We start from the raw sequence: 15,003 nt of genomic DNA, 5'->3' as shown, positions 1-15,003 counted from the left end.
TTAGGGGAAGAACAGTAACCATCTACCACCGCAGAGATAGAACGACCGGAAAGGAAATTGGAGATAAAGGAACAGAGAGAGGGATAGAATCCGAAAGAAGGCAGTTTAGAAAGCAAAGATTTGTGCCAGACTCTATCGAAGGCTTTCGATATGTTTAGCGCAACAGAGAAAGTTTCACCGAAACGGCTAAGAGAGGATGACCAAGTGTCAGTTAAGAGAGCAAAAAGATCGCCAGTACAACTCCTCTTGCGGAACCCATACTGGCGATCAAATAGAAGGTTAGAAGTGGAAAGGTGCTTTTGAATCTTCCGGTTAAGGATTGATTCAAAAACTTTAGATAGACAGGAAAGTAAAGGTATAGGGGGAGGGGGGTAGTTTGAGGGATTGGAACGGTCACCCTTCTTAGGCACAGGCTGCACGAAGGCGTACTTCCAGCAGGAAGGAAAGGTAGATGTTGATAGGCAGAGGCGAAAGAGTTTGACCAGGGTGTCAGCACGGAAACACAGTTTTTAAGGACAATAGGAGGCACTCCATCAGGTCCAGAAGACTTCTGAGAGTTGAGGCCAGAGAGGGCATAGAAAACATCATTATGAAGAATCTTAATTATAGGCATAAAGAAGTCAGAGGGGGGATGAGTAGGAGGAATATGCCCAGAATCGTCCAGGGTGGAGTTCTTAAAGAACGTTTGAGCGAAAAGTTCAGCCTTAGAGATCGATGAGACGGCGGGGCTGCCGTTAGGGTTAAGGTGAGGAGGAAAAGAGGAAGAAATGAAACTGGAGGAGATATTTTTGGCTAGATGCCAGAAGTCACGGGAAGAATTAGAGAAAGCAAGGTTTTAGCATTTTCTATTGATGAAGGAGTTTTTGGTAAGCCGGAGAACAGATTTGCCATAATTCCGGGCAGAAATATAAAGGTCATGATCAGGAGGAGTGCGAAGGCTCTGGTACCTTTTGTGAGCTGCCTCTCTATCTTTAATAGCACGAGAACAAGCATGATTAAACCAAGGCTTTTTAGCATGAGAAGTAGAGACAGAACGTGAAATGTATGCCTCCATTGCAGAGACAATCACCTCTGTCATGCGATGGGAACACACAGAGGGGTCTCTCTCTTGGAAGCAGTAATCATTCCACGGGAAATCAGAAAAGTACATCCTCAGGTCGTCCCACCGAACTGAAACAAAATGGCAGAAGCATCGCCTCTTCGGTGGGTCCAGGGGGTGTACAAGAGTGATAGGACAGGATACAGAAATAAGGTTGTGATCAGAGGAGCCCAACGGAGAGAACAGTTTGACAGAGTAAGTACGTAGAGGGGTTAGAAGTAAGGAAGAGGTCCATTATTTTGGGCCTGTCTCCAAGACGGTCGGGGATACGTGTAGGGTACTGAACCAACTGCTATAGATCGTTGAGGAGAGCAAAGTTGTAGGCTTGTTCACCAGGCTGGTCAGTGAAAGAGGATGAAAGCCAAAGCTGGTGGTGAACATTGAAATCTCCCAAGATGGAGATTTCAGAGAAGAGAGAGTGGGTCAAAATGTGCTCCACTTTAGAGTTCAGGTAGTCAAAGAATTTTACAAGGTCAGTAGAGTTAGATGAGAGATAAACAGCACATATGTATTTAGTAATAGAATGGCAATGAAGTCTTAGCCAGATGGTGGAACATTCAGAAGAGTCAAGGTCGTAGGCATGAGAGCAAATGATGTCGTTGCGCACGTAGGCGCAACATCCAGCTTTGGATTGAAATTTAGGATAGAGATAGTAGGAGGGAACAGAGTAGAGATTGCTGTCAGTAGCCTCAGGGACCTGTGTTTCGGTGATGAAGAGAAGGTGAGGTTTAGAGGAGGAGAGATGGTGTTCCACTGAATGAAAATTAGAACGAAGACCGCGAATGTTGCAGAAATTGATAAGAACCCTACTTGTTCCGTATTTGGCTGTCTGAATGGTTAAGCAGATAAAATTCAGTACTTTAAACTTGTAGTGAGCGCATTTTTCGGTTAATCACAAAACCAGTCCGTATAATTATGTATTTGTCAAGGGTCGACATAAAATACGTGTTAAGTACGCGACATAACGTCCCTCCTCCCTCCCTCCTGCCCTCACCAGCAGCGGGCAGCTGCTGTCAGTCATGACAGGCCAGAGAAATTTTAGGGTTGCCACCCGTTTCTGAAAATATAGGTTCGTTCCGTATTGGTGAGCGAGGTGTTGCGTTCCTTATTTTTATGATCTCAAGGTGGTAACCCTAGGTGCCACCGACCCGCTTCCTGCCCTGTCACCACGACAAGCTGACTCCCCTTGAAAGGGGTGGCGATCACGAGTCAGACAAGTGATCTACCTAGTTAAGGTGGAGGAGTTGGTCCAGCACCCTACACATATTCCCGACCGTCTTGGAGACCGGCCCAACATTCTAGACCTCTTCCTTACCTCAAACCCTTCTGCTTATTCCGTCAAATTGTTTTCTCCGTTGGGCTCCTACGATTACAATCTTATTTCTGCATTCTGTCCTATCGCTCCTGTACACCCTCTGGACCCACCATAGAGGCGATGCTTCTGGCATTTTGCTTCAGCTCGATGGGACGATCTGAGGATGTACTTTTCCAATTTCCCGTGGAATGATTATTGCTTCCAGGATAGAGACCCCTCTGTGTGTGCTCAGCGCATCACAGAGGTGATTGTCTCTGGAATGGAGGCATACATTCCACGTTCTTTCTCTACTCCTCACGCTAAAAAGTCTTGGTTTAATCACGCTTGTTCTCGTGCTGTCAATGATAGAGAGGCAGCTCACAAAAGGTACCAGAGCCTTCAAACTAATGCTAATTATGAACTTTACATTTCTGCCCGGAATCGTGCCAAATCTATTCTCCGACTAACCAAAAACTCTTTCATTAATAGAAAATGCCAAAACCTTGCTTTCTCTAACTCTTCCCGTGACTTCTGGCATCTAGCCAAAAACATCTCCAACTTCACTTCTTCATCTTTCCCTCCACTCCTCAGTCCTGAAGGCAACACTGCCGTCTCATCTATCTCTAAGGCTGAACTCTTCTCTCAAACTTTTTCTAAAAACTCCACTCTTGACGATTCTGGGCATATTCCTCCTACTCATCCCCCCTCTGACTCTTTTATGCCTGTTATAAAGATTCTTCAAAATGATGTTTTCTATGCCCTCTCTGGCCTCAGTCCTCAGAAGGCTTGTGGACCTGATGGAGTGCCTCCTATTGTCCTTAGAAACTGTGCCTCCGTGCTGTCACCCCGCCTGGTCAAACTCTTTCGCCTCTGCCTGTCAACATCTACCTTTCCTTCCTGCTGGAAGTATGCCTTCATACAGCCTGTGCCTAAGAAGGGTGACCGTTCCAATTTGATAGGGTTTGGCACAAATCTTTGCTTTCCAAACTACCCTCCTACGGTTTCTATCCTTCTCTCTGTACCTTTATCTCCAGTTTCCTTTCTGACCGTTCTATTTCTGCTGTGGTAGACGGTCACTATTCTTCCCCTAAACCTATTAACAGTGGTGTCCCACAGGGTTCTATCCTATCCCCCACTCTCTTTCTGTTGTTCATTGATGATCTTCTTTCCAAAACGAACTGTCCTATCCATTCCTACGCCGATGATTCCACTCTACATTACTCAATTTATATTAATAGAAGACTCACCCTACATGAACTTAACGATTCAAGGCTGAAGGCAACAGAATGCTTAGCCGCAGACCTTACTATTATTTCCGATTGGGGCAAGAGGAACCTGGTGTCCTTCAACGCCTCAACAACACAGTCTCGTAACCTATCCACTCGACACAATCTTCCAAACAACTATCCCCTATTATTTGACAACACTCAGCTATCACCTTCCTCAACACTAAACATCCTCGATCTATCCTTAACTCAAAATCTCAACTGGAAACTTCATATCTCATCTCTTACTAAATCAGCTTCCTCGAGGCTGGGCGTTCTGTACCGTCTCCGCCAGTTCTTCTCCCCCGCACAGTTGCTGTCCATTTACAGGGGTCTTGTCCGCCCTCGTATGGAGTATGCATCTCATGTGTGGGGGGGGGGGTCCACTCGCACAGCTCTCCTTGACAGAGTGGAATCAAAGGCTCTTCGTCTCATCAGCTCTCCTCCTCATACTGATAGTCTTGTACCTCTCAAATTCCGCCGGCATGTTGCCTCTCTTTCTATCTTCTATCGATATTTTCATGCTGACTGCTCCTCTGAACTTGCTAACTGTATGCTTCCCCTCCTCCCGTGGCCCCGCTGCACACGACTTTCTACTCATGCTCATCCCTATACTGTCCAAACCCTTTATGCAAGAGTTAACCAGCATCTTCACTCTTTCATCCCTCACGCTGGTAAACTCTGGAACAATCTTCCTTCATCTGTATTTTATCCTGCCTACGACTTGAACCTTTTCAAGAGGAGGGTATCAGGACACCTCTCCTCCCGAAATTGACCTCTGATTTTGGACACTCCTTTTAACCTCTGTTCGGGAGCAGTGAGTAGCGAGCCTTTTTTTACTTTTTTTTTCTTTACGCCCTTGAGCTGTCTCCTTAGCTGTAAAAAAAAAAATAAAAAAAAATACGGTATAGCTGCTATCAATAAGACACGCGAATTCAGCCCCTTTGGATCCCGTCTAGACAGGGTAGGAAGGGGAGGTAATAGGGAAAAAAGGTGGTGTTGGGGACTATGGGACGCTAACATGATTTGCTCCCACGTTAAATGTCTTTCAGAAAAAAAGAGAAAAAAAAAGAGAATAGCACATTTTAGTATCATGCCACTCCCTCTCAAGGCCTTAAACTGCTACCTTTCATAAAACATCCGGTGGCACGATACCGAGCTGTGTTTCGACACTTACATTCCTATATTAATATGTACAGGATATTATATACATTAGTGCCTTACATTGCTCGGTCAATTAAAAGTCGCGACCTCCCGACCCACCGTACCCCTAAAGGCATGTACCTACCCATGTTACATTATTTCCATTGTGTACTAGTTCAGCGTGGTCTTGTAACATTTGCTTTAAAGATGATTATACAAGTCAGAGCCCGCCTAACGATACAACACAGGGAAATGACAATGATAACATAAATAATAATATAAGTAACAAGAAATGGGTAATGTACATAAGGGGTGAGGTAAACTGGTCTAGAGCCATGGACATGGACAGCTGATTCCAATTCCGAGAAAACATAATAAAAAGTTAGCTCGAAAAGATTAATATTTACATATTTCATCCTAGAAAAAAAAAATTGACTAAACTGTCATCAGGATACATTGTAAAAGAGCTATTGGGAAAAGTGACAAATATCCTTGAAGGAGCTCCTCTATAAGTTGAACTTTCGGGACACACTACCGATACAAAACTGTCACAATAGGGAAGTGTGAAAAGAGGTAGTGTTATCCGTAAAGTCTCCCAAGGAAGAATAATAGTTACAATGTAATGACAAGGAAAAGTCTGTAGAGCCTTGAAAGCATCGTCTGGATCAGCACCACTGCGCAAACATCAACGCAAAAAGGGAAACTGAATAATGAAAGCGATACCCCGTTTTTCAGGGCTACAGTACTATAAAAGAAAATCCTGTCACAAAGTTGTGAAATCACCGTTGTAACTAACCTCACTGAAATATTTAAATCCAGCATTAATAGTTGATTAATGTAATTCCAGCATTAATATACAACAATTAAAAAAGAAAAATGGTCAAGCCACTAAATTTCCACCTATCCCCCGATCGGAACGAACGTGGATGACGGACATCAAGCAAAGTCAGGGAGAAACCTCAGAAAGTAGTATTAAAAGCAAAACAGCATCTGCTCAAGTTTAATGAAGTCTGTCTATGCAGGAATAATGTCTTTGTTTCAAGCAGTAGCAAATGAGGTTCAAAGGTTATATGTACCTATCTCTATATTATTCAACACCCTCTGTTATTACGGTTCCAAACAAACAAGATTGCCCTGCATCAGCAATAAAAAAAGAAAATAGTGAGTTAGAGTGAAAAGTATTACTCAAGCACTCCCCTCTCGCATGAAAAAGATGCAGGCAAAAGCTCTGAAACCAAACATAATAAATTAGTAATCTAAAATTTTCCTATTAGTGCGTTCAACAAGGCGGTTGCTGGCTGGGTGATAACTGACTGTAAAGCTTTGTTTTATGCCAAATTGATTGCATATTTCTTCTAAAAGTTGATTGCGAAACTCAGCCCCATTATCACTTACCAACACTCGAGGCGTGGAGGATGGACAAAACAGATGAGTTACTTGGGCTTGAGCAATGGACTTAGCAGATTTATCTTTCACCGGGGCTAAAATAACGTACCGAGACAAGTGATCTACACAAACCAAAAGATACTAGAGCCCTGCCAAGCGCCGGATCCAAAGAGAAGGCTGCTTACCGACATCGGTATTGTTAAGGTGCGGTCACACTAGCTACTGATATCGCTGGATCCAGCGGTACGGCTTGATCGGGCAGCACAAGCGATTAATACCGGCTGCTCTGAGCTATCGATACGGATCGTTTTCACCGGCCGTACTGCTAGCGATAGCCGAATGGAAGGTAATAAGAAACTATCGTTTATTCAGCATATGTGCAATCAAAAAATATTCCATTTCTTTTTTTGGGAAGTACTTTAAATGCGTAATAAAAGAGCTAGACGACAATACAAGAAAATTTCCAAATGTATTTTTTTTCTTTAATGGAAGAATTTGACCTCGGTGACTTTCCAACGGGTCACCTGTACAGCAAGAGCAAACACACTTCCCAGCCATGGTCTTATCCACTTTCGTTTCACTTTTCTTCTTTAAGTCCTCACTGGCTACAAAACAAGTGGCAAGAGTAATTGTGGACAGAGCGAATCCAAAAAGTGCTTCCTCCATAGCGGCTAGTGTTATGATATGATCAGCTAGCTAGCTAACTAGCGGATTTTGCCTGTGGTGTGACCAGACTGCCGCGCGTATCGCTGGCAAGCCAGCGGAAACAAAAGCCAGGCTAGCGTTAATAATAGCAAGTGTGACCGTAGCTTTACCAAGCGTTTGCCCGGACGACATCGCTAAATTCAGATCCAAAGAGGAGACTTAATGATATCGCTCGGGCCTCGCTACTGCAGAAAGCCAACTGATTGGGTAAGCGCCACGATGATGCCATCAGACTCGACAGCCAATCACAGCAATTCTTTGAAAAATTTTCAGCCAAACATACGGCTGCCTCGCTCAGCTGTGGCGGCCAACGTTGCCAGATTGTAGTGCTCAGTCGCTTATATTTCCGACTTCCTACCCCAAAACGGTCCTCTGGGCTGCAGCAACGAAACTCATTTATAGTTATCGTTAAAAGAGTTAGCTCCTGATGTTTCTTGGAAATAGTTAGGCAACTTAGGCGTTAAAAACCGGTAAATACTATGCTCTGAGTACGATAACCCTCACCTTACACACGGCAGGAAAGTACTTTTACCCAGAAAATGGTTGAACCACTAAGGAAAATGCGGCGGCCGAGGTTCAGTGAGTCTGAGCTGTTGACAATGGTTGAGGAGGTAGAGAAGAGAGAGGCAGTCATCATGGGGAAACATGACTACGGGGTATAACGGAAGAAGCAGCAGCCTATAGCTGGCAGCAAGTCGTCCTCAGCCTCTTATGGTTGCCGATTTCCGACACAGAAACTTTCTCCTGGGCCCCGATAATTGGATTCATATATTGTTATAGTCATAATGATTGATTAGTAATGCTTCTGGGCAATAGTTAAGGGTAAGAAACCGGTAAATACGATGCTCCGAGTACGACAATCTGGCAATGGTGCTTAGAGATGCCAGATTTTCTTGTGACATTTTCTTTAACGGGGAGGGGCCGGGATGCAGGTGATCAGCAGCGAGGCAGCGCTTGTGTTGATATTTTAGTCGTGTGCAGTGTGTACAGATCATCATTTTATAATTTAATTTGCTCTGTGTACTCTAAAACCTATATTGATGGTAAAAAATCACAACTATGTTTATCATGATGAACTTCGCTACGTTTACAAGTGGTCTGGGGCTCTCGTTAAGTTAACCACGCTGTGACGTCATAGTTTAGCTTCTTGGATGCCATTAACGAATGTTTACATCGGTATCTCAGTTAGCGAGCTCGCTAACGCTTCTCGGATCCAGCGCCTGGTGTATGGCGGGAAGTTGTAGCAAGTCAATAGAAACTACATCCCAAGGTCGGTCAGGGGGAGGATATTCCAGGATTGGCGCAGGCCTAGGCACCGTTCCTTTATGTTGAGCAAGCTTAACACACTTAGCCACATACGCGTCAATATCTACACGCATTGGTTGGCCAAAAATAGACCACTCGGGCCGCTGTAAAAGTGCCTTCCTCTCCGGGTGACCAGCAATCACCGCATCATGAACTAAGTTCAGCACCGCAGGCACATAACACTCCGGTATCACAAACTGCGAGACAGACTCCTTTTTATGGGGCCAGTAGAGGCACAAAACGTCGTCCTGTGACAAGAAAAATTGTGAAAAAGACACAGGTAATGGTGGGAGACTTGTTTCATCACTCGACTCTAGAGCGTATATTACTTTACTCCAAACGTCAAGTCGGCGCTGGGCTGCTGCTAAATCCTTTAGAGTAATATTTGCAATTGCAGTGAACGTTTCTGCCACTGAGCCAACAGATATATTTCTAAACAAGGAATCCCCGACGACATTTGCGAGTCCTGGTAAATTTAAAGGTTGGCCCAATTCTTGGATGGTGCAAATCGACCGGTGAGGTCTCGACCCTTAAAAAGCTCGGTGACTGGCGCATGGTCTGTAAATACAGTGATATGATATCCAAGGATAATATCTCTAAAACGTTTAAGAGCCCAAACAACCACTAGGGTTTTCTGATGCGTTACTGAATAGTTCGACTCAGCTTGGTTCAAAGTAAAAGCTCAAGGTGGCAACCCTAGGTGCCACCGACCCACTTCATGCCCCGTCACTATGGCAAGGTGACTCCTCATGGATGGAGTGGCGATCACGAGTCAAACAAGTGATCTCCCTAGTTAAGGTGGGGGCATACGGTATAGCTGCTATAAATAAGACACGTGAATTCAGGCCCTTTGGGCCCTGTCTAGACAGGGTAGGAAGGGGAGGTAATAGGGAAAAAAAAAGGTGGTGTTGGGGACTACGGGACACTAACATGATTTGCTCCCGCGTTGAATGTCTTTCAGAGAGAGAAAAAAAAGAGAAAAAGAGGATAACAATGAAATCACGAAAATAAAATATTTATTATGTAGATGCGACCCTTGTGTAATATTGTATATTATCTCATAGGACCAAGGCTTACTTGGAGCGGAATGGATGTTTGTTAGCATGAATGATTCTACCTTGTAATACGAAAACTTACATCCTGATCAGCATAACGTAATCTACGGTAATACATAGTGGCTAGCAGAACTTTTCCGGACACCATAGGTGGTGATGCGGCAATGATAGTGGACGTCGTTGTAGTGGGGCATACGTCATGGATACACATTGCCTCGATGCTCACCTCCTTCATGTTGGCCCTTGAGTCTGTGGTGGGACCAGGGTGAAATCCAAGTTACCAGTGTTTGGCTTTTCCCTGGTTTCTACAGGTATCCATTTATCGACCAGTACGGAATGGAAGATGAAGTTGGGTGAGCTTCGCCCCGACTGACCAGGCCGAGATTCCAAGCCAAGCCCACAGATTCGTAGCTTGGTGTACTAACCACTGCGCCATTGAAGTGGCAGTGGCGGTGGTTGTGGATGCGGCGTGGTGATCGTAAAATATGAGGCATTATCATGTTGTTGGTGGTAGTAGTAGTGGTGGATGAGGTGCGGTAGTGGTGGTATCAGGTGGAATTTCGGGTTATGGTCAGTGGTGGGATTCAATTTTTTTAAGAACAGGTTCTCTCACTCCAGTACTCGCTAACAACAGGTTATCGCACTATCACAGTCTCTAGAAGCAAACAATACTGATATGGTTAAATCCATGCACATCCTACTTTCAATAAATATTTTGTCAGTCTTACCTCTTCCATTTTTTGTTCTATTTGACCCCATCCATCAGCACGGCAATGTCGTCAATAACTATACGGTTGATCAGAATGCATCAAAAGTCTATTGAGCTTATTTTTGTGTCTCGGCCCTATGCCTATACTATATATGGCATATTAATAGATTCAAACGGTTATCAAAGTGATCTTGACATATTTAAGATCGCCATTCTTTGTGTCGTGATGCGTGACTACAGAAAATAATACCTACAGCCTCTCAAAAAGAAAAAGAAAAAACTACCAGTTACAGTGGTGTCGGCAGAAATGTTGTTGTTGTTGTTGTCAGGGCCGCGAAGATCTGAAGATCATTATGAGCCCTGGGGAAGTCCTGTGAGGTTATCACAGGCGTGACAGCTGGCCTGTGTTCTTCAGGAAGACACAGGTGAGGCGGATGACAGCTGGTTGCCGTGAGGGGAAGTAATTCAAGTAAACAAAACCAGCTGGCAGCGGTTGCTGTCGGTGTAGCCTTTGTAACGGCGCTATCGTTCGAATCGGTGATACCACATCCGTCTTGAACCCGTGTTCGGCTCCACCCGACATAAAATCTGGTTTAGTCGTGTGTTTGACTTATCAAAGGCTAGAAACAGATCTATGAGGGGTTTACCAAAATAAGTTATAAGTAAACGGTGTTCATGGGGGAAAAATTGAGAACCCCTGATTTAAGCTAACAGTATCAACCGGTTCTCGGGATTGAAGAGAACAGGTTCTTGCGAACCGGTGCGAACCGGTTGAATCCCGTCACTGGTAATGGTGATCGTGAAACTTCATAGAATTTGGAGTTGTTGTGATCAATTAACTTGTAGATTTTTGGGTTATAATGATCATGATGACAGATAGAATTTTGGGTTATAGTGGCTTGGTGATGATGGGGGCGGAGATCAGTTAAGGTGAAACAGTGGTGATATTTTGTGGGGCATCGTAAGCGCTTTTGAAAGAGGACGCTAGAATCAAACAACATTCAGGTATTGTTTCGCTGATACATACTACAGCCCCTTCCAGTCACTAAGCAGACAATGTTCAAAGACCACACGACCATTACTTCCTTGTGATATACGTAGTCAATGCGTTTGGTGAAGACATGCATACCAGGCATAGACCCAGAAATGTCACACCTAGCCTCCTCTCTTCTACTTCACAGACCGACAGACAAAGCAGCATCGGACGCAGGGCAACAGCAAGTATTATTGACTCTCAGTCAGTTGGAGGAGATTCGGCGCCAAGTTGCAACTGGCATGCAGACCACACATGTATTTGTCCTGTATCACCTGGAGCAGATTGCCAAGAAAAAATCAGGCAAAGAAGCGGCCCAGGTGAAGGCGGTGCTTGCCGAGGCCGCGGACCGTCTCAGGTAAGCAAGCATTCATGGCCGCAATGACTAACCACCGTCATAATTTGTAAGGTAAAGAGAACGGAAGGTACCTCCACACCGGCCATTTCGCGTACGGCGTGACGTCACGCTTTAGGAGGTTCTGGTAGAGTAGATGCTGTGCACTTGGTTGGTGGCAGGCGTGTCTTGATAACTCCTCGAACCTCTTTCTTCTCAATTTCTGCAACATTCGCGGTCTTCGCTCTAATTTTCATTCTGTGGAACATCATCTCTCCTCCTCTAAACCTCACCTTCTCTTCCTTACCGAAACACAGGTTTCTGAGGCTAGTGACAGCAATATCTACTCTATTCCCTCCTACTATCTCTATCCTAAATTTCAATCCAAAGCTGGATGTTGCGCCTACGTGCGCAGCGACATCACCTGCTCTCGTGCCCACGACCTTGACTCTTCTGAATTTTCTACCATCTGGCTAAGACTTCATTGTCATTCTATTACTAAATACATCTGTGCTGTTTATCTCTCACCTAACTCTACCAACTATGTAAAATTCTTTGACTATTTGAATTCTAAAGTGGAGCACATCTTGACCCACTCTCCCTTCGCTGAAATCTCCATCCTAGGAGATTTCAATGTTCACCACCAGCTTTGGCTTTCATCCTCTCTCACTGACCATCCTGGTGAACAAGCCTACAACTTTGCTATCCTCACACGTATTCCCGACCGTCTTGGAGACCGGCCCAACATTCTAGACCTCTTCCTTACCTCAAACCCTCCTGCTTATTCTGTCAAACCGTTCTCTCCGTTGGGCTCCTCCGATCACAATCTTATTTCTGCATCCTGTCCTATCGCTCCTGTACACCCTCTGGACCCACCGAAGAGGCGATGCTTCTGGCATTTTGCTTCAGCTCGGTGGGACGACCTGAGGATGTACTTTTCCGATTTCCCGTGGAATGATTATTGCTTCCAGGATAGAGACCCCTCTGTGTGTGCTCAGCGCATCACAGAGGTGATTGTCTCTGGAATGGAGGCATACATTCCTCGTTCTTTCTCTACTCCTCACGCTAAAAAGCCTTGGTTTAATCACACTTGTTCTCGTGCTGTCAATGATAGAGCGGCAGCTCACAAAAGGTACCAGAGCCTTCAAACTAATGCTAATAATGAACTTTACATTTCTGCCCGAAATCGTGCCAAATCTATTCTCCGACTAACCAAAAATTCTTTCATTAATAGAAAATGCCAAAACCTTGCTTTCTCTAACTCTTCCCGTGACTTCTGGCATCTAGCCAAAAACATCTCCTCCAATTTCACTTCTTCATCTTTCCCTCCACTCCTCAGTCCTGACGGCAACACTGCCGTCTCATCTATCTCTAAGGCTGAACTCTTCTCTCAAACTTTTTCTAAAAACTCCACTCTGGACGATTCTGGGCATATTCCTCCTACTCATCCCCCCTCTGGCTCCTTTATGCCTGTTATAAAGATTCTTCAAAATGATGTTTTCTATGCCCTCTCTGGCCTCTATCCTCAGAAGGCTTATGGACCTGATGGAGTGCCTCCTATTATCCTTAAAAACTGTGCCTCCGTGCTGTCACCCTGCCTGGTCAAACTCTTTCGCCTCTGCCTGTCAACATCTACCTTTCCTTCTTGCTGGAAGTATGCCTTCATACAGCCTGTGCCTAAGAAGGGTGACCGCTCCAATCCCTCAAACTACCGTCCTATAGCTTTACTTTCTTGTCTATCTGAAGCTTTTGAATCAATCCTTAACCGGAAAATTTAAAAGCACTTTTCCACTTCTGACCTTCTATCTGATCGCCAGTATGGGTTCCGCAAGGGGCGTTCTACTGGTGATCTCCTAGCCTTCTTAACTGACTCTTGGTCATCCTCTCTTAGCAGTTTCTTTGCTATTGCGCTGGACATATCAAAAGCTTTTGATAGGGTTTGGCATAAATCTTTGCTTTCCAAACTACCCTCCTACGGTTTATATCCTTCTCTCTGTATCTTTATCTCCAGTTTCCTTTCTGACCATTCTATTTCTGCCGTGGTAGATGGTCACTGTTCTTCCCCTAAATCTATTAACAGTGGTGTCCCACAGGGTTCTGTCCTATCTCCCACTCTTTTTCTGTTGTTCATTGATGATCTTCTTTCCAAAACGAACTGTCCTATCCATTCCTACGCCGATGATTCCACTCTGCATTACTCAACTTCTTTTAATAGAAGACCCACCCTACAGGAACTTAACGACTCAAGGCTGGAGGCTGCAGAACGCTTAGCCTCAGACCTTACTATTATTTCCGATTGGGGCAAGAGGAACCTGGTGTCCTTCAGCGCCTCAAAAACACAGTTTCTCCACCTATCCACTCGACACAATCTTCCAAACAACTATCCCCTATTCTTTGACAACACCCAGCTATCACCTTCCTCAACACTAAACATCCTCGGTCTATCCTTAACTCAAAATCTCAACTGGAAACTTCATATCTCATCTCTTACTAAATCAGCTTCCTCGAGGCTGGGCGTTCTGTACCGTCTCCGCCAGTTCTTCTCCCCCGCACAGTTGCTGTCCATATACAGGGCCTTGTCCGCCCTCGTATGGAGTATGCATCTCATGTGTGGGGGGGCTCCACTCACACAGCTCTTCTGGACAGAGTGGAGGCTAAGGCTCTTCGTCTCATCAGCTCTCCTCCTCATACTGATAGTCTTCTACCTCTTAAATTCCGCCGCAACGTTGCCTCTCTTTCTATCTTCTATCGATATTTCCACGCTGACTGCTCTTCTGAACTTGCTAACTGCATGCCTCCCCCCGCTGCACTCGACTTTCTACTCATGCTCATCCCTATACTGTCCAAACCCCTTATGCAAGAGTTAACCAGCATCTTCACTCTTTCATCCCTCACGTTGGTAAACTCTGGAACAATCTTCCTTCATCTGTATTTCCTCCTGCCTACGACTTGAACTCTTTCAAGAGGAGGGTATCAGGACATCTCTCCTCCCGTATTTGATCTTGCTTTCGGCCACCTCTTTTGTTTCTTTTTTTAGGAGCAGCGAGCAGCGGGCTTTTTTTTATTATTGTTTTCTTTTTTTGTGTGCCCTTGAGCTGCCTCCTTTGTTGTAAAAAAAAAAAAATACGGACGGCCTCCATATTGGAGCGGTAAAGTTCAAAATCTAATTATAACAAGTCTGTTCACGCGCAGGGGAAGTGGCAGGCGAGGTGACGTCATATTACTTCAGTGGTTCCGATGACAGAAAACGGAGTAATTGATGGGTGACTTGCATTGTTTTATTTAGTCCACTGTATACTACCTTTTCAGTCATACTATTTTTCCTTTATTAACTGCAAATGTACCATTATTATTTAAAAAAAAATCATATATATAAGTAGTAAGATTAAAAAGTTATTTATATCTCTATTCTCCTTGTTCTTATTGTTTACTTAGTTAATAATACAGGTGAGAGGTGGGCCAATTTACACTACTATACTAGTACATTACTGTGTAAAATAATAATTTGTTAGGAATTAAGGGTTGTTTAGGGAGGTACAGGTAGTTCGATAGCTAAAAATAAGTATTACTGACAATGCAACCGGGCTCGGATAGGAGGTTCTGGGGTTGTTCCTGAAAGGATGAGTTGGGAACTCGTTGCCACTTGGTCAGTCTCTCAGTAGCAAGCGGCCTGTT

General features: G+C 44.5%; 1 protein-coding gene across 1 annotated transcript in view; it reads left to right on the top strand.

Moving 5' to 3' along the window:
• Positions 1–15,003, top strand: part of LOC126986054 (alpha-(1,6)-fucosyltransferase-like) — a 98,801-nt gene that overhangs the window by 54,070 nt on the left and 29,728 nt on the right. Inside the window, exon 2 of the mRNA XM_050841733.1 lies at positions 11,143–11,352. Coding sequence (XP_050697690.1) covers positions 11,143–11,352 — 210 coding nt within the window. The remainder of the gene's footprint in view (positions 1–11,142; positions 11,353–15,003) is intronic.

This window comes from Eriocheir sinensis, chromosome 61 (genome assembly GCF_024679095.1).
Source record: "Eriocheir sinensis breed Jianghai 21 chromosome 61, ASM2467909v1, whole genome shotgun sequence".
In the NCBI taxonomy this organism is placed as follows: Eukaryota; Metazoa; Arthropoda; class Malacostraca; order Decapoda; family Varunidae; genus Eriocheir; species Eriocheir sinensis.
Note: the sequence above shows the minus strand (reverse complement) of the source record. Positions and strands in the feature narration are given on the sequence as shown.